At 39.8% G+C, this 26,842-nt stretch overlaps 3 protein-coding genes across 5 annotated transcripts in view; 2 read left to right on the forward strand and 1 right to left on the reverse strand.

Annotated features, from left to right (window-relative positions):
* Positions 1-2,133: 2,133 nt before the first annotated feature.
* Positions 2,134-8,327, forward strand: LOC138011821 (E3 ubiquitin-protein ligase TRIM71-like). 3 transcript variants are annotated; one of them, XM_068859036.1, is made up of 3 exons: positions 2,134-2,456; positions 2,557-2,729; positions 2,829-8,327. In XM_068859036.1, the coding sequence occupies exon 3, from the start codon at positions 4,037-4,039 to the stop codon at positions 6,269-6,271; it is 2,235 nt and encodes a 744-aa protein (XP_068715137.1). In that variant the 5' UTR covers positions 2,134-2,456; positions 2,557-2,729; positions 2,829-4,036; the 3' UTR covers positions 6,272-8,327. The 3 variants fall into 3 exon arrangements, with proteins under 3 accessions (XP_068715137.1, XP_068715139.1, XP_068715136.1); XM_068859038.1 differs by having other exon boundaries at positions 2,842-8,327; XM_068859035.1 differs by having other exon boundaries at positions 2,557-8,327.
* A 2,212-nt stretch (positions 8,328-10,539) lies between these two features.
* Positions 10,540-14,080, forward strand: LOC138010705 (E3 ubiquitin-protein ligase TRIM71-like). Its single transcript, XM_068857679.1, has one exon. The coding sequence runs from the start codon at positions 10,560-10,562 to the stop codon at positions 12,798-12,800; it is 2,241 nt and encodes a 746-aa protein (XP_068713780.1). The 5' UTR covers positions 10,540-10,559; the 3' UTR covers positions 12,801-14,080.
* Positions 14,081-17,896: 3,816 nt separating this feature from the next.
* Positions 17,897-26,842, reverse strand: part of LOC138011831 (28S rRNA (cytosine-C(5))-methyltransferase-like) — an 88,375-nt gene continuing 79,429 nt past the window's right edge. The window contains exons 5-11 of the mRNA XM_068859052.1: positions 25,717-25,832; positions 24,983-25,091; positions 24,342-24,470; positions 23,299-23,406; positions 20,507-20,577; positions 20,225-20,262; positions 17,897-18,314 (exon numbers count right to left, since the gene is read on the reverse strand). Coding sequence (XP_068715153.1) covers positions 17,902-18,314; positions 20,225-20,262; positions 20,507-20,577; positions 23,299-23,406; positions 24,342-24,470; positions 24,983-25,091; positions 25,717-25,832 — 984 coding nt within the window. The 3' untranslated portion in view covers positions 17,897-17,901. The remainder of the gene's footprint in view (positions 18,315-20,224; positions 20,263-20,506; positions 20,578-23,298; positions 23,407-24,341; positions 24,471-24,982; positions 25,092-25,716; positions 25,833-26,842) is intronic.

Genomic DNA, 26,842 nt, shown 5'->3' on the forward strand with positions numbered 1-26,842 from the left:
GCGCCTTTCATATTTCAGAATGGGAAGTTTAAAAAGCGATGACGGCTACGACAATGATGGCGCCACAAGAAAATAATATCATTGGTTAAAAGAGGAAAATAATCGTGCTGCACGTGCGGCACGCATTTTAGCACATATTTTTGCGGGAACTGGATGTTTCTAAAGCCGCCCGCAAACGAGGAAATATTAGAGAGCTTTAGATTCTAGGACGAGAACGACTACGAGTACGAGATTTTCTCACAGAATAAGAATGAGCGCCCGCAAACCAGCGTCATTAGGGAGCTTTAGCAAAGACGACGGGAACAGCAACGAGAACGTCATTACAAAACATAAATTCTCATTATTGTAATCATTTCACGACTATTCCAAGATTTTTTAATGTGAGAAAGGTATGGCAATTCCTCAGGAATGAAAACGTTATGAGCGGCGCTTTATTTAGAGGAGAAAATGAAAAATTCTCTTCAAATGCTGACGTCCTTCATAAAACCTCAAATTTGATCATTTCACGTTGTTGTTTTGCTGACGACGGCGAAGAAATAGACAAAAATGAAAAACGCACGTGCAGAGCGTGCAAAGCTTTTGTCTTTGCCCACCAAATATGCAAATTTGTGACGTTCTCGTTGACGTCGCTGTTGTCGTTGCTAAAGCTCCCTGTTAACAACGTTAAATGAACAAATTTGAGGTTTTATGAAGGACGTCAGTATTTTATAAACTCTTGTTCTTAGGCCATCGTAGCTTCATTAGGAAAATAACACAAACAGCGGTGATAAACATTGTATTCCAACATTTTAGCGTCCGGAAAAACTGACTTTCACTGTAAAGTTAAAGAGACTTTGTTCATTCAAGAGCTAAAGCCTTCCCTTAATGTAAATATTAGTAGTGAGAAGTTATTGCTGTTTTAGCTATTACTTTTCATTATGTCTAGACACGTACTGCTGCAGATCATTTTTCTCAGTCTAGGTTCCAGACCCCTATTGTTTACGATATATATATATAGTTTTTAAAAAATTGTAACGGTCACTTTTGAAAATGTGTGTTGACTAGCATGCGAAACGTCAAGTTTTATAAAAATGCGTTGGAATACAATGTTTATCACCGCTGTTTGTGTTATTTTCCTAACGTCAGTATTTGCACCTAAATTGCAATTTGAAAATCGCACATTTGCGATTAATAAATCACAAAGTGCGATTTGTTGCACTTTTGCGATTTTAATATAACCGCAAACTCGTGAAATTTATGCCTGCGGGCTCGTGGTCCAGGGTGACCCAAAAACACTGACCCCGGTCCATAGACCCCTCTACGGAATGGGTCCACGGACTGCCTCACGGACCGGTCCACGGACTACCCTTACAGACCCCCTATACGGACCACCCTAAAACAACATAGAAATGAAAATAAATAAAAACTAAAGATTTGACTTACCAGTTGTCTGGATAGACCACTCGTGTCACTCGTGTCGGCGAAATCCCAACCGTAACGTTCCGCAAATTCAACAGACTAAGGCTCAGGCTCGGGTACAAAGTCTATTAATCACATATTGCCCCTTCGTTTGATGTGGACCGGAATCCTCCGAAAAAGATTGATAATAAGTAAGTTCTATTTGTATTTTCTTTCTTTCCCTCTGCCATTTTGTTCGGATCATTCTCCCGCGGGTTTGTGAACTCGCCCCAGGCTTCATGATCTCTCTGTCCTGAACAAAATGGCGGAAGAACTTAGTTTCGAAGCACTCCGGTCAACAGCGAAGGAAAAGACAACACCTGAGCCTTAGTCTGATTTGCGGACCGTAACGGCTGAGATTTCACCGGCAAGAGTGGTCTATCCAGACAACCGGTATAAACAAGTTTTCAGTTGTTATTTATTTTTAATTCTGTGTTTTTTGGGGTGGTCCGTAGAGGGGGGGGGGGGGGGGGGTCCGTAGAGATAGTCCGTGGAAAGGTCCGTAAGGCAGTCCATGGAACCGGTCCGTAAGGCAGTCCATGGGCCGGGGGTCAGTGTTTTCGGGTCACCCCGTAGTCCAACGTTTTGATTCTTTGGAGCACAGACGAGACTTGACATGACTGCTCTCCTCATGATCAGCCGTCTCGGAAACAATTTCCGAGGCATTAAGTGCTCAGGAATAGAAAATATCCTGCAAAGGTTGGTCAAGACAACGTGAACATAGGCGTTGTTGCTTGCAATATTTCGGCTGGCCAACACCAGCCTTCTTCAGGTTTATTGAATGGATAAATGCTAGTAACAAGATCTTTATATTTACCGGAAATGACATAAAAATGCTACGTGATGTGTTATAAAAACGGAAATGCATAAAAAAGAGGAGAGAGAATAATACATGATAACAAGATGAAAAAAACAAAAGAAAATTAAAAGGTAGCTAAACTAAATTACGTTTCATCTCTTCTGTTAAGGCATCATCTGTTAAGGCATCTTCTGTTAAGGAATCATCACAGAAAAGTGAGGTAAGGATAAGTTTTAATTTTTTCATCACTTTTATTTTGATTTATGGCGAATCTGTCTGAATTGTAAGCTTCGTTTCATTGCCATGTTTTCAATTTTCAGAGGTCGAGATTACAGAATCTTTATCGTAATGCCTCTATCCCACCAACCGCTCCTTCTCAGGTTTATACGATATTATCTGCCTTCATCTTTACCTGTGCGGTTACAAGTTATTATTAACGAATGATACTGAATCGTGTAGAATGGGGGAAAAGCAATAAATCAGAGAAACAGAGGTCGGTAATGCGATATCAAGTCTACCTTGTTTTGTTTTATGGAATCTTCCATTTTATGTTTCGAAACCTAAATGGTTTTTAAAGCATATTTTTATACAGCTCTCGTTTCCAGGTCACCCGAAAGGAGGTGGAGTTCAAAGCGGTCGACCAGCACGTAAACTGCTATCAAGTTAGTGCGAACCAAGCACTTTTTAATACCAATTTTTATCATGAAATAACATGAATTTAGGATAAACCCAGTCAATAATACGGACTTTCAACTTGATTTTTATTCTTGCTCTTTTTAAATAGTGACCTTATTCTCTAAAACTGTAAAATACATATATGTAATTAAAGTAGTCTGTGCGCCAAAAAAATCAATTTTGAAGATCAAAAGTTTGAGTAATATCCACGTTTTTAAGTTCGGTTTTGGCTGCATGTTTTCATATCATACTGCCCTCAAAAAGCACGAAATGCAGTCTCAAACAACCTAATTTTCAAAATTTCACAGGAGAATTATTTCCACTCGTCATTTCGTTTTTTTCGTTGTTTGTGATTCTTTTGTCGATTTCTGTTCACTTAGCTCATTGCAGTAAAGTATTTGTGTTCGTTCGCAAATCAAATTAAAGTTATTAATCTGTGGATGTAACAAGCGCGTCGAAGCTTTGTCTTTGGCCCCGACAATATTGTGGTGTTTTCGGATAATGTTCTGAAAATTGGTGTCAGTTATGAATAATCAACAACAATTTAAAAAGATTAATGAATAATTGAAAGGAACACCCAAAGAATAATGAATAACCGAGGTCCTATTATTCAGCTTCTAACCCCGACAAAGTTTATCACAGTTGCGATTTATAAATCGCGAAGTTCGTAATCTTTCGATTTGTAAATCGCAAAGTTGGGGATCGTGCGATTTATAGTTCGCAAAGGTACTCAAATGTGTTAAGAGAAGCAGTATCGAAACCGTTATACTATGGAATCTCGGTTTTGTAAAATGTTAAGCTCCTTTGTCCTAATTCGTTCATAAAGCCATTTCTATTATGCAAAGCTCCGTGATCTCAGCCTACAACACTTCACAAAGGTCACCTATTTGCCCTCCATTTATCGCTTTAATTGTGTTATTTTCAAAGCTCGCTGGCTGCATAAATTAAAAGCCAAATTTCTGGGAATCAGAGAACCAAAACAAAACAATCAGCAGACTTTTAAAACACATCGCAATGATTGGCTAATGGTCACCTGATTCCAAGAAAAGCTAAAGATAGAAATCACGAGACTTGGAATATCATAGTCAACGGCACCCAGTTCAAGAAGGCGTGGAGATTAGCAATATGGATATCCCAAAGTTGCTTTTCAATCTTCGCGAAGAAGCCTCGTGTCCGGTGTGTCAAGACATCCTTAGAGATCCAAGATACCTTCCATGTTTGCACAGTTTCTGTCTGCACTGTTTGATCAAATGGCATCGAGCAAGTGGTGGTCAAGTTGATCTGAGGTGTCCGAAATGCCAAGGCCGCTGTAGAGTTCCTGCAAGCGGTGATTTGAAAGATCTTCCCACAAGCTTTTTTCTCAGCGGCTTCATCGATGCCCTAGCTATTAAAGAATCTGACAAGACGCAAGTAACATGCGGAAACTGCGATAAGAAAAGCTCTAAAACCTCGTACTGCTTCGAGTGTTGCAAGTTTTATTGTGATGAGTGTTTGATTGGGCACAACATCATGCGAGGCTACAAAGATCACCGCGTTCTGGCCGTGAAAGATTTTCAAGAAAAAGACTATGAGGTAGTAGTGAAACGACCCGTGTTTTGCTCAAGGAAGGGACATGAGAAAGAAGAGCTAAAGTTCTTTTGCAAAATTTGTCCCGAAAACTCAGTTTGTCAAACTTGTGTCATCTTAGATCACGCAGGACACAAAGTAACATTAATACAAGAGGAAGCCGAAGCTCAAAAGATCGAGTTAGCAGGTCTAATTCAAACGCCAAGAGACAACTTGCACGCAAAGGTGAAGATGGTCACTCAAATTGACGAGGAGTACGCTCAGCTTGTTCAACGAAGCGAAGACATGCTAAGAGACGTCGATGTTTTTGTTGATAACTTAATGAGAATGCTTCAAGAGGAAAGGCAAAATATCAAGTCAGCAGTGGAAAACGAAACCAAGAAATCGCTGGAGAATCTAACGACCAAAAAAACAGCAATTCAACAGGAAATTAAGGAGATGGAATCAGCGCTGGAAAAAGCCGAGAAACTTTTAACACAAAGCTCAGACGCCGAGTTGGTTCAACTAAAGAAACCATTGCAAACCATTCTAGAACGGGTAGTGAAGCCAGTTGAACGCGATCCTGCAAGCCTGTTTGAATTAGTTTTCGTGGAAAATAACAAGATCCTGGAGACAATCAACAGCGAAGGCATTGGTATTTTGAAATCTCCAACTGATGCAAAGGAATCTGGTGTCGAAGGCAAAGGACTTTGTGAAGGAACTGTTGGGCGTGAAGCTCAATTCATTTTAACGACAAGAAACGCGGCTACAAAACAATGCTACAATAAGAATGACAATGTAACGATAGACTTGAGAGACGAGCGAGGGCAGGAATGCATAACCACATCTCTTGTTAATGATAACAAAGACGGGACCTACAAAATCAAGTATTCTCCTACATCTGACGGTAAAATCAATTTGTCAGTTAAGGTAAACGGGCAACATATTCGCGGTAGCCCTTTTCCTGTTTTAATTAAATCTTTCAATGTCAATCCTGTTTTATCTTTTGGAAAACAAGGCTCGCATAATGGAATGTTTCTTTGTCCTCGAGGGGTTGCAGTTTATTCTAGGGATCAAATCGCAGTCACTTCCAATCACAAGGTGCAGATATTTGACTGTAAGGGCAATTTTCTTAGATCCTTTGGTCGTCTTGGTAGCGACAAGGGACAGTTTCAACACCCTAGAGGAATAGCTTTTGGTAAAGATAGCAATATTTTTGTTGCAGACTGGGGAAACCATCGAATCCAAATTTTTAATGAGGAGGGGAGGTACTTGGGTATGTTTGGTGGGACAGGAAGCCTTGATAGCCAGCTTAAGAATCCTTGGGGTTTATCATTGGATTCCAATAGCAATATTATTGTTAGCGATTGGGGAAACAAATTCATTAAGTTCTTTTCCCCTGATGGAAAGTTTCTAAGAAAGATAGGTGGACCCAGTTCTCTTAGTGGTCCTGCTCGTTGTGTTCAATCTGGTGATTATCTCATTGTGTCAGACATTTGTGATCACAGTGTGAAAGTATTCACCCAGGAGGGGGACTATAAGTATCAGTTTGGCACAGGAGGGACGAGAAATGGAGAGCTCGTTAATCCCTCTTGTTTGTCAGTAACTAAATCAGGACATGTACTTGTCTGTGATAAGGGTAATCATAGAGTGCAAGTTTTTGAACTGAATGGTAAGTTTGTTGGTAAGTTTGGAAAAGAGGGCAGCAGCTTAGGAGAGTTTAAGTATCCATTCTCAGTAGCACTCCTCAGTAATGGCCAAATTGTTGTGTCTGACAATGATAATCATCGCATTCAAATATTTCATGAACCTTGAGCAGACACTTGCTAAAAGCCAAGTAAAAATAGTCTATTATCTAAAGAAAGTTTGATTTTCAGCTTTCATTAACCCTTTTTACTATCTGATTTGTTTGTAATTTGTTGAAGTTTGTGTATTTTTGAAGGATTTCAGTTATAATGAATATTGTACTGCTTTGTTCCTGAGATTGATTTCTGTAAAAGGGAACATAAGGTATAGCTGTTTTTTTTTTTTTTTTTACATTGAAATTCATCTTATAAGAAATCTACTTGTAAGAAATCATGAATTTTTAGCAGCATGAATAGCCCACTTTCGATATATTAAAATTCAGTCGTAAGCATCATCTCGTGGCTCCGGGGAAAAAACTTATACAAATCCTTATATTTCTTCCCCAGAGCCTCCAGATGATGCCTTTCGTTTAGGACTGATCGAATTTTAATAGATCGATATTGGTCTGTTATATTGCCCAGTGAGTTCCGGTGTTGTTATCATGAACTGAGCCATGACTGATTAAAGTGTTTGACTTAGGGCCAGGCCAAACGGGAAATGTTTGACGTTCAAACAACATCACATTGTTTGGTGACCAAACATGCTGATATTGAAGTGAGTGGCAAAACGGTTAAAACATGTTTGATCTAAAGGCGCCCGCAAACGAGGAAACAATGTTGCGGAAACAAAAGTTTCTGAATTTGATCAGACACATTTTGCTTCCTCAGCGAATGTTTCCTCGTTTGCGGGCGGCCTAACACAGATCAAACTCCAGAAGCAAAGAACTATGGGTCACAATTACGTAAACAAAACGTGGATACAAGCGGCTGAGCAAGCGTGGTACGCATGCGTTCGCCAATCATCTTTGATACGGGTGGCTAAACGAACTAAAGTTCACCCATCAAACACGAGAACAAAAGAAATGCTTTAAGTTGTTTCATAGAATGTTTGATGGCCTTGAACTTTTATCAAACACGATCAAACAGCACCAAAGAAGGTTAAGGCGTTTGATTTTGTTTGGTCGCCAAACATTTCCCGTTTGACCAGGCCCTGAAAGTGCTACTACGACCAAAAAAATAATTCTTCTTTTCTTTGGATTTCAAAACTATGTTAACTAAACACTAAGTAAGCTAAGTTTTAAGTTCTGATTTTAAAAAGACACCTGTTTATTTTAACTGGAATTTTGTTATTTGTTGGTCCGCCATCACTAACTTTAAATCTTGAGACAGCTGGATCGAGAAGAAAATGACGTCAAAGAGACTCACTGGTTTAAGAATGCAATGCGACCGTGTACGCGGCTGAATTAATATGCAGCACGGGGTTTTCGGGCTTTCAGATTTTTAAACTCGTGTTTTGCATATATAATAAGTTGCGTTTACACTCTGAAATATTAAGCTAGTGAGTCAATCACGTCACTTTCCCCAGATCCAACTCTCTGAGGTCCGATCGGTCAGTTTTGAACGTGAGTAATGGTGGACCGTGAAATCCGCCCCCGTTACATTCAAAATAAACAGACTTTGCCAGTCGGGTTTTAAGCGAAGACGCTTTCAAAATGCGAGGAAAAAAAGAAAATGAGTTTTTTGATCATAGTAGCACCTTAAGCGAGTAGTTTTCTTTGAAGCTTCGATTTGATTAAGAAAATAATGCAGTTCACTTTTTAGAACGTTTTTAGCATTTATATTTAATATTTTCGTAATAATACACCCATATCACTCAATGTACAAACAAAAGATTTTGCCCGTCTAGCCTCTCATTCAGTGTGAGGCTGGACGGGCAAAAACAATGCAAAGACAAAGCCTTTATTCCCCATGGACTCCAAAATGGCCGCCGAGTGATAAAGGTGAATTGCTGGCGCGACAGCAAATAATTGTAAAGATAACGTTGTAGCTCTTAGTGTTAAGTGCAAGTATTTACCCTTGTTACTTAAGAATATGCTTGATATTCAAATAAATGTACTGTGGAATCATTCCGCAGAAGCAATATGGTAGCTTTAGTAAGTATATTATCTTTATAATGATATACAAGTGTTGTGAACCTTGTGATTGAAAGTTAGAAGAAATGGAAATAAAGGTCTTATGTGAATATGTTTGTTTGTGTTTGTGTTTATTTCCCTAGGGCTTGGGTGTGTATGATATAGGGATAGGTTCTGGGGGAAGATGACAGTAAATCTTTTGCGAAATGTGGGCATGCTGGCTTTGTACAGAGCCTCTTTGTAACTGTAAGCTGGAATAATCATTCGTAGGGCGCGCCTTTGCTGACACTCTAGTTCATCCGAAAAGGATGCTGGCAGCCCGTTGCGAAAAACTTAAGCAGCAAATTTTGACAGTCTCGACTCGAAACGCGATCCTCGATGTTTCGAGAATCGACCATCGAGTTTCAAGATTAGAGAATCGAGTTTTTGAGAGTCAAGTCGAACAGAAATTTCGAAGTGAAACATAACTTCTCGCTTAACAAGCGGCCCCCTTTATTCGCACAACTGTCACAGAAATATCGAAATATTTTTTCACGATCGCGCCTATGCTCATTTTTTTAGAACATCGCTCATGTTTTCTTGACTTCAGCAGCGTTAATGAGTGCCGAATTACAAGGATGTTATTGATAAACCCTAACCGGGATGCTGAAAAATTCTAGGAAACACATTTATAGTGAGTCACGCATGCACACAATGAACTTTATTTACACTAGAATTTAAGCAAATACATGCTACTATTTTCTAAATAAATACTGAAATCTGCAATAATTACTAGCTGGTTAAAGATGAAAAATCAACCGCCATGAAAGATGCAGCAGTCAGTATCAAATTTAATTTTAAAAATTGCAGACTTAAATTTACTTAAAGGGGCACTGTCATGAGCTGCGCATGCTCAAGTTTGTTTGCTCTCGAGCCCACGGAAAATTCTAGCCGCCATCATGGATTCACGCGAGAATCACGTATATTCGCGGGAGTTTCTTTTTTGTCCACCATGGCCCTCCCCAGTGGACACCATTTTGAATTTGTCGATTCAACTTGAAAAAAGTTAACCTAACACTTTTCAAGTTTTCACAAGACGCTAGCGCATGCGCTTCTCGTGACAGTTTCCCTTTAATTTCTGGATTATTCTAATATCGTTTCCAAGATAATTCCATGACTCACTAACGCAATACGGCAAGTAATGTAGACCACAACTGGTGGTATTTGCTCCAGGTGCTATAAGGAAGTTATCTTCCCGCAAATTAATGCTGCAATTCCGTGATGTGAATAACTTAGAAATGTATTCGGGAGCCAATACAAAAATTAAAATATTATAAATTCTTCTATTATACAAAGTGGGATGATTTATGCCCTCCTGCAAGTCATCGCGGCTTTTAGGAAATATTTCTCCAAGATAATTCGACAAATGAAGGAAACAAATGAAGGAAAATTCTTGATTAAAACAGATTTTCTTGATACACGCTCATATTTCCTACCCCCCAATCAAAGCGCACTTCCGACAACACATAACCAATCAAAATTCGTGTGGTGTCACAGCCGTGTTTCCATAGGTAAAGTCTGCTTACGAGCCAAGTGGTCCAACACGCCAGAGCCTATTCCCGGTTTCCGTAGCATGAAGCGACTAGGAGTATTTCGACTCCCCCCTGGATGGGATGCTAGTCCATCACAGGCTAACCCCCAGCATTAAGTTCGCCGGTACCCATTTATACACCAGGTTGGAGAGGGGGCATCGTGAGAGTAAAGTGTCTTTCCCCAGAACAACACAATGTCCCCGGCCAGGGCACGAACCCGAACCACTCGCTCCGGAGTCGAGTGCACTAACCATGAGGCAACCGCTCCTCCCCCGTGTTTCCATACTCTCATCTAAACACAGCTATTGACCAATGAGAGTGCGCGTACTATCCCAATTATTTTATGATTATAATATAGAAGTTTTTGTTCTTTAGTTTATACCAGTTCTCTAAAGAAACATTATCGAAAGTGTTATACCATGTAACCTCGGTTTTGTAAAATGTTAAGCTTCTCCTTTGTCCTAACTCGTTCATAAACCATTTCTATCATGCAAAGTTCCGTGATCTCAGCCTACCACACTTCACAAAAGTCACCTATTTTATCCTCCCTTTATCGTTTAAATTGTGTTATTTTCAAAGCTCGCTGGCTACATAACAGCCAGATTTCTGGGAATCAGAGAACCAAAATAAAACAATCAACAAACTTTTAAAACACATCGCAGTGATTGGCTAATGGTCACCTGATTCCAAGAAAAGCTAAAGATAGAAATCACGAGACTTGCAACGTCATACTCAAAGGCACTCAGTTCGTGAACGAGTAAAGCCGATTAGCAATATGGATATCCCAAAGATGCTTTTCAATCTTCGCGAAGAAGCCTCGTGTCCGGTGTGTCAAGAAATCCTTAGAGATCCAAGATACCTCCCTTGTTTGCACAGTTTCTGTCTGCACTGTTTGATCGATTGGCATCGAGCGAGCGGCGGTGAAGTTGATTTCAGGTGTCCGAAATGCCAAGGCCGTAGTAGAGTTCCTACAAGCGGTGATTTGAAAGATCTTCCCACAAGCTTTTTTCTCAGCGGCTTTATCGATGCCCTAGCTATTAAAGAATCGGACAAGACGCAAGTAACATGCGGAAACTGCGACAAGAAAAGCTCTAAAACCTCGTACTGCTTCGAGTGTTGCAAGTTTTATTGTGATGAGTGTTTAATTGGGCACAACATCATTCGAAGCTACAAAGATCACCGCGTTCTGGCCGTGAAAGATTTTCAAGAAAAAGACTATGAGGTAGTAGTGAAACGACCCGTGTTTTGCTCAAGGAAGGGACATGAGAAAGAAGAGCTAAAGTTCTTTTGCAAAATTTGTCCCGAAAACTCAGTTTGTCAAACTTGTGTCACCTTGAATCACGCAGGACATAAGGTGACATTAATCCACGAGGAAGCCGAAGCTCAAAAGATCGAGTTAGCAGGTCTAATTCAAACGCCAAGAGACAACTTGCACGCAAAGGTGAAGATGGTCACTCAAATTGACGAGGAGTACGCTCAGCTTGTTCAACGAAGGGAAGACACGCTAAGAGCCGTCGATGTTTTTGTTGATAACTTAATGAGGAGACTTCAAGAGGAAAGTCAAAATATCAAGGCAGCAGTGGAAAACGAATCCAAGAAATCACTGGAGAGTCTAACGACCGAAAAAACAGTGATTCAGGAAGAGATAAAGAAGATCGAATTAGCGCTGGAAAAAGCTGAGAAACTTTTAACAAAAAGCACAGACGCCGAGGTGGTTCAGCTAAAGAAACCATTGCAAACCATCCTAGAACGGGTAGCACAAGTGAAGCCAGTTGAGCGCGACCCTGAAAACTTCTTTGAATTAGTTTTCGTGGAAAATAACAAGATCCTGGAGACAATCAACAGCGAAGGCATTGGTCTTTTGAAATTTCCAACTGATGCAAAGGAATCAGTTGCCGAAGGTAAAGGACTTTGTGAAGGAACTGTTGGGCGTGAAGCCCAATTCAATTTAACGACAAGAAACGCGGCTGGCGAACAATGTTATAATAAGAATGACAATGTAACGGTAGACTTGCGAGACGAGCGAGGGCAGGAATGCATGACCACATTTCTTGTTAATGACAGGAAAGACGGGACCTACAAAATCAGCTATTCTCCTTCATTTGAAGGGAAAGGCAATTTGTCAGTTAAGGTAAACGGGCAACATATCCGCGGTAGCCATTTCTGTGTTGTAATTAAATCTTTCAATGTCAAACCGGTTTTATCTTTTGGAAAACAAGGCTGGAATGATGGAATGTTTAGTTATCCTTGGGGGGTAGCAGTAAATTCCAGGAATGAAATCGCAGTCACTTCCCAGCACAAGGTGCAGGTGTTTGACTGTAAGGGCAATTTTCTGAGATCCTTTGGTCGTCAGGGTAGCGACAAGGGACAGTTTCAAAACCCTAAAGGAATAGCTTTTGGTAAAGATAGAAAGATTTATGTCGGAGACCACGAGAACCATCGAATTCAAGTTTTTAAGGAGGATGGGAGGTACTTGAGTATGTTTGGTGGGAAAGGATTCCTTGATAGCCAGCTCAACTATCCTCGTGGTTTATCATTGGATTCCAATGGCAATATTATTGTGGTTGATAACGGGAACAAATTCATTAAGATATTTTCCCCTGATGGAATGTTTCTAACAAAGATAGGTGGACCCAGTTCTCTTAGTTCTCCTGTTCATTGTGTTCAGTCTGGAGATTATCTCATTGTGTCAGACTGTGGTGATCATAGTGTGAAAGTATTCACCCGGGAGGGGTACTATAAGTATCAGATTGGCACAAGAGGGAATGGGAATGGAGAGTTCAATAATCCCTATTGTTTGTCAGTGACTAAATCAGGACATTTACTTGTCTGTGATCTAAATAATCACAGAGTGCAAGTCTTTGAACTGAATGGTAAGTTTGTTGGTCAGTTTGGAAAATACGGCAACAACTTAGGAGACTTTAGGCATCCATCATCAGTAGCGCTCCTCAGTAATGGCCAAATTGTTGTGTCTAACTATGGGAATCATCGCATTCAAATATTTGATGAACGTTGAGCAGACACTTGCTAAAAGCCAAGTAACAATAATCTAATCTAATCAGAAAACATGAATTTTTAGCAGGATAAATAGCCCACTTTTCATATATTAAAATCCAGTCCTAAACAAAACGCATCATCTCGAGGCTCCGCGCAATAAAGTCAAAAATCCCTATATTTATTCCCCAGAGCCTCGAGATGGTGCCTTTTGTTTGGGACTGAATATTAGTCTGTTATGTTGTCCAGAGAGTTCCGGTGTAGTTATCATAAGCTGAGCCATGACTAATTAAAACTAATTTAAGTGTTTGACTTAAGGCGAGACCAAACGGGAAATGTTTGGCGTTTAAACACCATCAAACATTGTTTTGTCACCAAACATGCTAATGTTGAAGTGAGTGGCCAAACGGTTAAAACATGTTTGATCTAAAGGCACCCGCAAACGAGGAAACGATGTTGCGTAAACATTGTTGTCGAAGCAAATCTTTCCCCGTTTGTGGCCCCAGAGAACATTTGTTGCGGGAACAAAATTGTTTCTGAATTTGTTCAGAAACATTTTGCTTTCTCAGCAAATGTTTCCTCGTTTGCGCGTCGTAGAAACATTGTTTCCACGTTTGTGGGCGCCTTAACTCAGATCAAACTCCACAAGCAAAGAACTATGGCTCACAATTACGTAAACAACACCTGGATACAATCGGCTGAGCAAACGTGGTACGCATGCGCGCGCCAAACAAGTTTGATACGGCTGGGTAAACGAACAAAAGTTCACCCATCAAACACGAGAACAAAAGAAACGTTTTAAGTTGTTTGATAGCCTTCAAATTTTAGCAAACACGAGTCAAACAGCACCAAACAAAGTGGCCAAACGGTAAAATGTTTGGTCACCAAATATGGTTTGATGTTGTATGGATGTTGTATATTTCCTGTTTTACCACGCCCTTAGGCGAGTAGTTTATTATCTTTGAAGCTTTGATTTGATTAAGAAAATAATGCAGTTCACTTCTAAGAAAGTTTTTAGCATTTATATTCAACATTTTCGTAACAACCGCTTTCGCGAAAGCAAATAATTGTAAATATAACGTCGTGGCTGTCAGTGTTAAAAAATACTGTTTGGTATATTGTTGTGTATATAAACAAGTATTTACCCTTGTTACTTAATAATATGTTAGATATCAAAAGAAATTTACTGTGGAATCATTCTGCAGAGGCAATTTGGTAACTTTAGTAAGTATATTATATTTATAATGATATACAAGTGCTGTGAACCTTAAAAAGTAATTGAAAATTAGAAGAAATGGAAATAAAAGTGGTCTGTGTTTATTTCCCTAGGGCCTGGGGTGTAGGGTGACTGTGTGTGGAGATAGGTTCTGGGGGGAGGTGACAGTAAAACGTCTTTTGCGAAATGTGGGTATGTTGGCTTTATACTCAACCTCTTTATAACTGTAAGCCGGAATAATCATTCGTGAGGCGCACCTTTGCTGTAGTTCATCCGAAAAGGATTGTGGCAGCCCGTTGCGAAAACCTTAAGCAGCAAATGTTGACAGTCTCGACTCGAAACTCGATCCGCTATGTGTTTCGAGGATCGAGTTTCGAGATTAGAGAGTCGAGTTTTCGAGGGTCAAGTCGAAAAGAAATTTCGAGGTGAAACGTAACTTCTCGAAAACGAAACAATGGCTTGAGACAAAATCGCTTGACAAGCGGCCTCCTTTATTTGCACAACTGACAGACATATCAAAATATTTCTTCACGCTCGGCTCTATGCTCATTTTTTTTTAGAACATCGCTCATGTTTTCTTGACCACAGTGTTTATAATTGCCGAATTAACAGGATACTATTGATAAAGCCTAACCCACTAACCCAGGTACTGAAAAATTCTAGGAAACACATTTATAATGAGTCACGCATTCACACATTTATGAGTCACGCATGCACACGACAAACTTTATTTACATTCGAATTTAAGCAAATACATGCTAATATCTCCGAGTTATAAATAAATAGTTAAATGCTAAAATAAAATGAAATTTTGCAATAATTACCAGTTAAAGATGAAAAATCAAGCGCCATAAAGGTGCAGCAGTCAGTATCAAATTTCATTTTAAAACTTGCAGACTCAAATTTACTTAAATGAAGGTATGATCCTCGCAGTTATGAACGCAATTTTTGCAATTGCGTAAAGAAGCCTGAAAAATTCAGGACTTCAACTTGGTTTGAAGCCGTGACGTCGCGACACCGGTGCGACGCTCTAACCAACTGCACTATGAAGCCGCTGATGTTGAGAGCTGGTTATTTGTGGGTTCGTTGAAGTCCTGAATTTTTCAGGCTCTTTATGCAATTGCAAAAATTGCGTTCATAACTGCGAGGATCATAGCTTCACTTGACTTCATATCTGCAGTTCATATGATCCATTTCATATATCATTTCATCTTTAAATTTACTTAATTCCGGGATTGTTCTAATATCGTTTGCCAGAGAATTCCATGACTTACTAACGCAAAAGGACAAGGAATGAAGACCACAACTTGGGTATTTGCTCCAGGCACCATAAGAAAGTTACCCTCCCGCAAATTTATGCTAAAATTACGCGATGTGAAGAACTTAAAAATATATTCGGGAGCCAGCCCATGTAAAGCCTTATATACAAGAATTAAAATATTATAAATTCTTCTATTATACAAAGTTGGATGATTTATGCACTCCAGCAAGTCATCTTTGTACTATTATTATGACATCATATAAATAAAGTGCAAGGCGCGTTCATTCAGTTTTTCCAATTTGTTTGAATCACGCCAACCACAGTGATGCCACACAATAGAACGATAGTCTCAGTGAGGAAAAAGATAAGCGTTATACAATCTGATTTTAGCATCTTGGTCAATTGATTTCTTACGCTTTTTCAAGACCCGAATCTGGTTACCAACCTTACGTGCAATATCCGCTATTTAAGCAATAATCCACAAGTTTCTATGGTTTATAGGCTGATAATCCAAGGGGGATGTTGGTAGAATACGAATTCTTCGAGTGTTCTTCCAACATTCCAAGTGGTTTATCAAACCTATGAACCATGGAAATCAAGTGAAGCTATGATCTTTGCAGCTGTGAACTCAATTTTTACAATTGCTTAGAGAAGCCTGAAAAATTCAGGACTTCAACAGGATTTGAACCCGTGACCTCGCGTTACCGGTGCGACGCTCTAACCAACTGACCTATGAAGCCACTGATGTTGGGAGCTGGTCATTTGTGGGTTCTAATGTTCCCGTGAGGAATGAATCAACGATGAAATGGTGTATGAATTGATATATATGAACTGCGGATATGAAATCATCATATATATGATGCAATACATATATGATTTCTTCGTTGATTCATTCCCCACGGGAACATGAGAACCCACAAATGACCAGCTCCAAACGTCAGTGGCTTCACAGCTCAGTTGGTTAGAGCGTCGCACCGGTAACGCTTCTCTAAGTTTAAGTCTCTGCTATGGGGAAGCAATAGTGAAATTCAAATCAAATACAAAGGAACTAAAACAAAATTAATTATACATTTTCAAGAAAATCGTAGACAGAATATAGTGATGATACCTTCCTCTCTTTTGGGATAACTTGACGAAACAATTATGGAATTCTGGCCAGGACAGACTGGAGGAGATCTACGGGAACCTACCACCTCTCTGAACGCGGCTCAAAACGAGAAGAGTCCTATTTGATGGCCATTGGATTCGGGCCGAAAGGAGAGTATTTCTCCATTGGAGCCCGGAACACTACCTGTAAGAGCTCGAAAGCTCACTTTCCGCTATGTTATATCAAGGGACATGGGAATGAAAGTTCAGGACCTAAAAAATGATGATGGCTAAAAGGGCGACGTGGAGGGAATCTCAGCTGAGGCCAAAAGATGATAATGATGAGAATGACGATGCTGATGACGATGATGTTGATGATGATCAGGCTCAGCCACAAATCGCCGATATTTCCCAAAAAGTTGGCGATACAAATGTCTACAAGTTGCTTAGAAGTTTCTTCTTTATTTCCAAAGTTGCCGAAAAGTTGCTTTTGTTTTCTACTTGTTTGCACTTTAAGTTGCTTTTCTTGCAGTTTAGATCATTTTCTTCACGCGTACTGCGCTTTTTACCGGCCGGATTCGTCTGAATTTTTCTTTCTTTAGCTAGTTTAGCTTTTCCGGGGGTAGCAAGATTTGCCCCCAGCCTTTCAGATTCCGCAATAGGATTATAAATTAATCGCGCCTTTATCTGCGCATTCTGCCCAGCTGGAATATGAATCACAGACAATGTTGTACGCCATCTTGAAAAACGTGCCATGTGATACCACAGGCACGCAATACCAAGCTGTCCACTGTGGCCCGGGTTCCATTCCCTAATCTCGTACCCAGATCTCACTCTGATTGATTCCCAGACTCGGCGTCAAATGTGAGTTGAGTTTGTTGGTTTTCTACTCTGCTCAGCGAGGTTTTTCTCCGGGTTCTACGGTTTTCCCCTCTCGACAAGAACCAATATTTGATTTGATTTGAGTTAATTTCGTTAGTGTCTCCAATTTGTGCTCTTGTGCTAAATCCATTGACACTTAAATAAAGTTGTTATAATAAATGTCGCTCTGTATTAGTTTACATGATGCAGGTCCAAACTCCTATTTCAGTACAGGTCATATCTATGTGAGTTCATTCCGGTAGTTGTACCAGATCGAAATTCTCATCATGTAAACCAATACAGAGCGAACATTAACCGGAGTAACTGCAGAATACCCTGCCGCTTTGAAACTAACCCATAAATGCGTATATAGCTACGCAGTCGCTTTGTATCAATATATATCAAGTGTCGTCTAAGAGAATACGCGGATACGCAGAGAAAACCAACGCCCATCCCTAAGAAACAGTAAGTAACTTTCTAAGTGGACACGCGGATAAACACTGTTGATGTCATGGAGGATTAACTATTATTCGATGAGTTTATCCTAAAGAGACAAAATAAATTTCCCTCCACCCAAATCCTCGAAAGAAACTACTTGCTCGCCCCAATCCCTTACCTTATGGCGGCGCGCCTTTCAGAGGGCGCAGCCATTCTAAAGAAACGGTTTGGTAAAAAAAAAAAATGTATACACAAGTGTTATCAAGGGCAAACGGGAACTTTTTTATTCTTCTTTTTCTTTTGTTTTCTTTTATTTTTAACGGGATTCGACCCATACTTTGCTATTCTAGGCACTGTTACAGGACATTCCTGCAATTTTGAAACTTTTTGTTTCTTGCTTCCTTTTGGAAGCTTTTTCTTCAAAGTGACATGTGCAATATCTGACTCAAATTTGTTGCTTCTTGGTGGTGACACCGTGTCTTTGATTTTCCCTGTTGATTTTGTAGACGTAATATTCTCCAAATCATCGCTCTTTAGCTTCCTCTTTCTACCTTTGAAGGAGTCTCCACATAATGTGGCTTCGTTATCCATTTTGATGTCCTTTCTGACAAACAGTGCAACGAAAAATCCGTTGGTATAATCTTCAGTTGGTGAGGCACGAATGCACTTCTCGGCTGTGGGAATTAAAAAAAAGATTATGTGTCGAACATGCACTAGAATCATACTTTCTGTCAATTACACTGCAAGTCTCGCGAGGTAAAAATATAATTTATTTCCTGTAGTTCAGTTCTCTGGGGTTCACGCGTGTTGAGTGCTTTTTTAGGTGGTTTGGGCGGACCATCCCGGTCACAGCCAGAAAAATGTTGATGATATGTGCCGAGAGAATTGTGCTTCTAAACTTTGTTACTCCTTTGCCGAAATCTCGAATCGATCGTGTCGAAATTGAGTTACAATACGGGAAATGAGAAATTAAAAGACAATTTCTGGCGAATCATGATGTTGGCAGCCAATTGGTTAATTTTACGTGGTTAATTTTTTCGGTCTGGATTCAGTGCATCACGTTGCAAACAACCTCAACTTGTTTCAGAGTCCCAGCGCGCTCAATTAGGAACTTTGCAATCTATGACGACGACGTCGACGACAAAACGACACCGCAAAATATAACTTTGCACTTCTATCTAAGGCTTTCACGATTATTCTATCTTGTTCACGTCGTATATCGTGGGTAACGTATCCTAAAAATATTCGCTCTGACGAAGGGCTAACGCTCGAAACGTCAGCTTTTAGAATCTCTGTACGGTGGCCAATTTACATTATCAACTCCGTTGATAAAACCAAATTTTTGTATCCTAAAAATAAACTGGTATGAGCGGCAACGACGACGCTACAAAACAATAGGTTTAGTGAGCAAAAACAATGGCTCTGCACGCTCTGCACGAGCGTTTTACATTTTGGTACATTTCTTTGCCGTCATCTCCTAAATGACGACGTGAAATGACCAAATTCAAGGTTCTGTGGAGAACGTTAGCACATGACGATGAATTTTCAGTTCTCTCTCTACGCTTCCAACCCACTCATACCAGTTTAATTACTCGATAGTTACTACACATTTTTAACGCGAAACGACATGAAGTAGTTTCGTAGTGATATGAATAAGGCGAACTTGTATTTTTAAATGAAGTCCTCGTAGCCGTCGTCGTCCTCGTTTCGTAAGCTCCCTAAATTTGGTGATTTTTCACGTCGTTGTTATAAGCCGAGTACCGCAAAAGTAGGTGCTAAAATGCGTGCCACACGTGCAGCACGATCATTTTCCCCTTTTAATCGATGACATTGGCCGTGTTTTCACGACACCTGTTGTTTCGCTTAACATTCCTGAAAGTGATTAAAATGATATGTGTTTCCAAGGGTAAGATTAAATGAGAAAGCACGTGCCAATACAATAATAGAAATAGTAAAAATGGCACGCCTAGGTCTTTCCGATTTGAAAAACCGGAAGCGACTCCTGACTGGCCGAAAGTAATTGCCACTCGATTAAACTACCTCCAGGTGATCTGGTGACGTAATTTGGAGGAATGGGAAGACAAATTTTAACGCCGTACCCCACAACCGCGCGCGGCCTTAGGTTTTGTTTCCAAGAATTTCCTGCAGTATTTCCATCGCCAAAACTCAACAGATCATTCTGTGTCTCCCACATTTCCTGTTACTGAATGGACATTCAAGAGGAAACTGCCGAGATCTAACCTAGCCTCTGCCATGTTGAATTCGGAAATAACATTCAAGGCCGCGCGCAGTTGTGGCATACGGCGTTAAAATTTTTCTCCCCAGTCCTCCGAATTACGTCACCAGATCACCTGGCTGGTTTGGTGGCTTAAATTTAATGAGAATTCTATTGAAATTTGTCGACCCGCTTAACTTTAAACGAGTGGGGAAAGAAACTTTTTTCAAGGAATTTTCGATTGTCACTCACTAAGCGACCTGAAAACACGGTCATTATTGTTTTATGGCGTTGTCGTTTCTTAAATTCGCTCATGATTTAATTTTATCAGTCAACCGAGAAATATGACTGGCTCTCGTTCAAACCTACCTCCTTGAAACACAGCTCTTCCACGGTGAGTCCAAGAAGGAAGACAATGCTCCAGAGTAAAGCTCTGACTGTTCGCATTCAAAGCCGCTTGAACCACATCCTCGTTTTCCTTAAATTTGTACAGTGAACAAGGAAATATAAAAGGCAGTAGAGTTAGAAAGAAATTCCCACTACTTTAAAATCGAAGACGCAGCTCTTTTTCAATAGTGACTTATGGACACTCGAACAAGATTCTGGCGACGAATGTTCCTAATATACCGCCAGGATACAAATTGTCGAAATGGAAGACAATGCTCCAGAGTGAAGCTATCACTGTTCGCTTTCAAAGCCGCTTGAACCACATCCTCGTTTTCCTTAAATTTGTACAGTGAACAAAGAAATAAAAAAGGAAGTAGAGTTAGAAGAAAATCCCCACTACTTTAAAATCGAAGATGCAGCTCTTTTTCGATAGTGACTTGGGGACACTCGAACAAGATTCTGGCGACGAATGTTCCGAAATTATACAGTCAGGATACAAATTGTCGAAATGGAGCAAATTTCCTATTATAATTAAGGAAATGTTAGAGGTTAACCCCGGTGCATGAAACGAAGAGATGGTTTCTTCCATGGTGCCACGGGGATACTCGGAAAAAATCCGAATGCTCCTCGGTTGGGGTCGACCTTCCGTCGTACAGAGCTTCTGACAGGGTGCGCAGGTGCGGGACCGCACAATTCTATCAAACCCGCACAACAACGCACAATTGCTAAAAATCCGCAAAATCCTGCATAATACTGAGTGAAATGCTTAGAGTTTTTATAACTACACGTTTTACTTTTTATAATCAAGATTGAAACTTTTTCAAGCGATTTTCGGGCCGGGGCCATTTTCTTTCCGAAAACACCTTGTCGAACATTGATAAAAAAAAAGATGTATACAAGGTGTTCTTTGTAGCTCTGCGTGGTCCTGTGCTTTAGCTCGGTTCCACTTCATTGTCGGATCGGAACAGTCGCTCTTATCTCCTCTGGCGGGTCTTGAATGCCCAAAAACACTAAAACTTCTTCAATTTTAGACACGAAGAAAAAAGCAAGCTACGTTATTCACGATGTATATCAATTCCTACTGAAGGAATCTGGAAGGCGAGGTTCGTAGTTGTTTACCTCCACATTTTATTCCAATAAATAAGGTGAATTTCTTTTGTCTTTTACTTTTCTCTTCTGGACTCCTTTCATCCATGGCTTCCGTAACAACTTTGTTTCCACGCCACCAAGAGGAGGCTCAATGTCAATCATTCTCGTAACATAAGTGAACTTAAGCCGTTAAAAACAGGAGGGATGTCAGTGGTACAAACTTTGTCGCCAAAACAATATCCGTAAAAGTCAATTTTGGAGTTCAAAGTGTGTTATAAAACATTCAACTTTTATGGCTGAAATAAAACAACTGGATACGATCGACCTTTCATGCTCTTATTCCCGTAGCGGTTGCGGTTCCGGTCTCGGATTCCAGATCCGGTTCCAGATTCCGGCTTTTCCAAACGCCCAAGAAAGGGCCTATGTTTGTGCCAAGTATGGACCTCAAACGAACTGTGCAGGTATTTTATTCTGTTCTTTCATTTTCGATTTTTTTTTGAATGTTAAACAAAGTGATTCCTAAGTCGCAAGCTTGTACAGCGAGTAGACAGTTTTGACTCATTTATATTTCAACAACTTTGTGTAAATTGAACTGCACACCGGGCTTTAGCGTTTAATTTATAACACAAATTGTGAAGTATATTTTTAGCACCGGTGAAATAAAAGAGACATTTTATCAAGAAAACGTAGAGTGTGGTGTATTTTTTATGATAGCGTATGCTCTGTAGAGGCAACTTTAACTACTAACGAAATCTCTTTTGCGAACTTCAATCGCCCCTTAGCCTGTGGGCAGACGTAATCTTACAAAGGTTAGTAACGTGTGCGAAGCCACACAGCGCCTGCGTCGCAGACGTAATGTTACAAAGGTTAGTAACGTGTGCGAAGCAGCGCCGGGATCCTTGTTATGGACCTCCAACGGACTCAAGCGGACATGCGTTTCCAATTTCCTTTTAACCTGATTGTCTATTACCAGTCTTGTGCGCCAATTGATGGCGTATCGAACAATTGATTTTTTAAGGTGATTCCTCAGTATTGCAGTGCTCATACTGACTGCGCATTTGGTGTGTTTATATTTATAAACTGCTCAAATTTGGAAAATTGTAAATATGGCGTAAGTGCATCATACACGCTGAAACAGTACTCAAAACACGTGAGAGAAGTTGTGAATGACCCATAACTGTTTGCGAATAAGCGCTCGCATTCCGAGAACTTGGCGAGTTTTATTGTTTCGATCTACGATAATCCAGATAGACAGGTACGATGGTGTTTCGCTCTTAAACGAGCAAGGTGACTTATATTTTTTATTGCATAATTTTGGTGTACAAATTATCCCCTTTAAATAAGAAATAAAAATAATTTTTTTTATCGGAAGGAAAAAAAGATAGAGCTAAAAACGTACACAGAGCCCCTTACCCAGGAATGTAAATTATGATCTTGAAAACAACGACTCGAGAAACGTTTTGAGTCGACGTTGTTTTAAGTTGAGTGATTTTCCCATAAACTATATAAGAAAGTGTTCTATATGCTCTAGACTCTCTATCTATCAGGTGCTTTTTCAAGTGTTACTTTAAAAACCCTCTCTTTTAGCTACCGCAAAATGTACCCTAAACCGATGAAATAACGCGCGTGTATCAGTATCAGTACAGGCATCAATGGGGTAAGATTGGCCCATTATATCTCTTTAACAAGCACGGTGACTTATCATTTTTATTGTAGTTCTCAAAACAGGGATTAGTAGGGAACATTCAGGGAATTTGAACCTGGCAAAGTTTCCATGGAAACTAAAGAGTCAAGTGTGTTGTAGCTAAGAATTTAGTTCTGGTTCTCTTTGCAACGAATCTCCCTAAGTGATATAATAATTTCACTTGGCTCCAAATTAAGGCCACAAGACTGAGAGTGTTTCTGGTTTGCTTGCTTCAGTCAACTTTTATTTCGTTTATTCTCGTACTTAACACTTTAACTCATACCTCTTGATGAACAGAGCATGTTGAATACACGACTCTCTTTACCAAAGGAAAGGACAACGCATGGTTCAAGACTGATAACTGAAACGTGGCCAGAGATTCAAGTCTCTTCTACGGAGGAAGCGAAAGAGAAAATCAAATACAAAGAAACTATAACAAAAGGCAGTTGGCTAGTGGGCGGCTTTCGGAGCGAGAGGTCCCCGGTTCGATCCTCGGTGACTTAAACGTCTGTTTCGAGTTTCCTCTGATCCGTGTAGCTATAGCTTTAAATACCCGTAAAACGGAGCACTGACTGAGGGAGGGAGGGGGGGGGGGTGTTAAGGGCGCACCGTTGCCTTTGGCTTCCATTGATACCAGCCTCGTAGCTCAAGGAACTACCGACGTTCAATAAAGTGACTTTACCTTTACCTTTAAGATACATTTTCAAGAAAACAGTGGAGAAAATATTGCAATGGAGAAGCCTGAAAATTTCAGGACTTCAACGGGGTTTGAGCCTGTAACCTCGCGATGCGGGCGCAACGCTCTAACCAACTGAGCTACGAAGCCACTAATATTGAAAGCTTGTCATTTGGGGGTTTAAATGTTCCTGTGTCGGAATAAATCAACGAACGAAATGATATATGAAATCAATCATATATTGAAATGCGGATATGAAATCAAGTGAGGCTATGATCCTCGCAGTTACGACCGCAATTTTAGCAATTGCATAGCTTCCCTTGAATGCATATCCGCAGTTCATTATATGATTCATTTCATATATTATTTAGATTGTTGACAATAGCAGTAATCAAAGATTCATGATCATAACGCAAAGCAAGAACACTAAATTGAGTGCAAAGTGCTGGAAAACGAATCCCAAGAATGTAAGAAAATGAAAGGGAAAGTAGCAATTGCCATCCAGTTTTTAATCCAATCACCCAATGTAGCTTTGGAAAACACAACTAACATTCGCTACATTACATTTGACACTATGGAATACCTCTTTTTTTAGCCAGCGCATTTGGCAGAACATTAAGCCCTACTCACAAATACGGCTGAGTATGTACCTTTTTCTCAGCTGTTTCTTGTTCCTCATCTACAAGTCTATCCATTCTGGTCGTGATACCAGACCCACTGCAAGATGGATCAACCACAATGTACTCAACTTTGCTGTATTTCTCGTCAAAGGGATCAACCTGACACGTTCCAAATTAAAGGATTTGACGAGAACATGGGCATACAGTGAATCAAATAACCGAGTTCGAGGTCCGTACTGTAAAATTATGGACTGCTTCGCGCTTGGGTCATAAATCGACGGGAAAATACAAGGATCCGTAATTTTACAGTACCGACCACGAAAATGAGGTTAGTAAGATGTTTATTATATCTCTCTGGTTATGTATGGTAATCTGAGCCGTGAGGGAAAGGAAACTAGTTTTAATAGCCAATCACAGGGCACGAACTATCTGAGAGATATAATAAAAATGGATTATTGTACAACGTGATTAAGATGGAATAATTTTGAAATCCTCACAATTAGCATAAAGTTATAAACCTTGAAGTGGTCTTCTGTAGACATCACTTTTACTCAAAATGGCTAATATAAACTTTATTCCTGGTATTGTCGTTGCAATTGCCAAGTGTTTTAGATTTTAACTCCCTTCTAGAGAGAGTTCACTTGACAGAGAGACACTAACTTAATACCAACCTCCAGAAAATTACAGTTTGTCGTTGTAACACAGTCTACTCCAGCTGTTTTCATCAGCTTTTCCATTACTGATAGCCTCTTCTTGTCAGTGTCAAATCCAAATATTTTTCTGCAGGAAGGAAATGATGGTTGACAGAGCATTCAAAATACGAGCATCTGAAAAGAAGATTTATCTTAACTCATGTAAAACATAAAAAGAAGAGAAGCTGTCAAGTTTCGGACAAGTTGATGGAAAGAGGAAAGGATACATATTTTGTAACGTTTCGCTAATGACACGGGAGTGCATTCATTATGTATGATTCATGTTAACTGCAGAAGTATTTTAGGCGTGTTTGTTGATGTTGAATCCCTCGGGGCTACTAGGCTATGAAAGAGCCATTTGAAGGCATCTCTTTCAACTTTGCTTTATTGTTTTTCCACTGCTATATTTTCCTTATGGTGAAAATGTAAACACTCGCTGTATCATGTATCATTCAATAAACGAGATGCCCGCCCCTGATGCTGTGTTTGTGTTTACTAAGATTAGTTACAAAATATTTTATAACCGTTTCAAGGTGATTAGAGTATAAAATATAATTTTGAATCATAGTCAATGAAAAAAAGGAAATATTAAACTGTTAAATTTTGAAGACACTATTAAAGGCTGAGAAAGAGAGAGAGAATGAATAAGTCATGGGGTTCCCCAACATAAGAAATGTTAATAAATAATACTTAAATTGATTGACTGATCATACCCTTTATTGCTCATTATGCTTGCTACATGGCTACTTTTGTTCCCTGGGGCTGCGCAGGCATCTATCACATGAGAACCAGGGGGAGGTAGCAAGACGTGAGCTGGAATACAGCTGGCCTGTACAGAAAATATTCAAAGAATGGTGAGATTTCAATACTCATTATCATCACTGGATGTGATCTTGTTGAAAGCAGGCGACAAGGGTATTCTGACCTTAAATTGTAGCTGGCAGAGAGAGCTACATGTATCATGTCATTGAAAATTAAAGGATGTACTGTAATGGGCTTCCTGCATAGAAAAAATTATTGACAAAGGAACTGAACAATAATACATTTTCGTATAAATACACAGGTGATTATACAAAATCGCGCTCTCTCATTGGCTCGCTATCTCGGATTATCAGGCGATAATCACCTCGACGGACAAAATGGCTGCCAGTAGTCAGTAGTGAAGATGATTTCGCGTTGAAATGTTTTTTTTTTTCTCTTTTTTGAAATAATCACCTGTGTATTTATACTAAAACAATTACTCGCCTCAGGCTCAGTGATTATCGGTGAATATTAACCTCGACTTCGTCTCGGTGAATATTTAACAATTATTCCATGAGCGCGCGTTGGATATGAGATGGTAAATAGCCAACGAGGCGCGTAGCGCCGAGTTGGCTATAACCAGTCTCATATCCAACAAGCGCAAATGGAATAATTGTTTTATTAAATTCCTTAAACTCCAAAAGTTTGGAAGTACGAAATACGAGCGAAAAAAGAGAGAAAATCCTAGCGAAATCGAAAAAAGTTGATGAAGATGCGATGTTGTGTAATACCTCGTGGTCAGACAGACGCAGGCTCATCACAAAAACATTTCTTACCTTTTCGCGTATCTCTAAGCTTCGAAAGTGATCCAAACTTTCCACAAAAACGTTTTTCTTTTGCTTTATACCGAAAGAAATTTCGCTTTCTGGCGTAAACGTTTTTACTTTAGCAACGCTTAGCTAAGCGCAATCATTTACCATATAAGGTCAAACTAAGGTATATGAGCTGATAACCGAGATTAAGTGAACCAATCAGAGCACGAGAATTTCATTATCCGAGGTTGAGAATTTAATAATCACCGATAATCACTTCGCCTTC

This window comes from Montipora foliosa, chromosome 7 (genome assembly GCF_036669935.1).
Source record: "Montipora foliosa isolate CH-2021 chromosome 7, ASM3666993v2, whole genome shotgun sequence".
NCBI lineage: Eukaryota > Metazoa > Cnidaria > Anthozoa > Scleractinia > Acroporidae > Montipora > Montipora foliosa.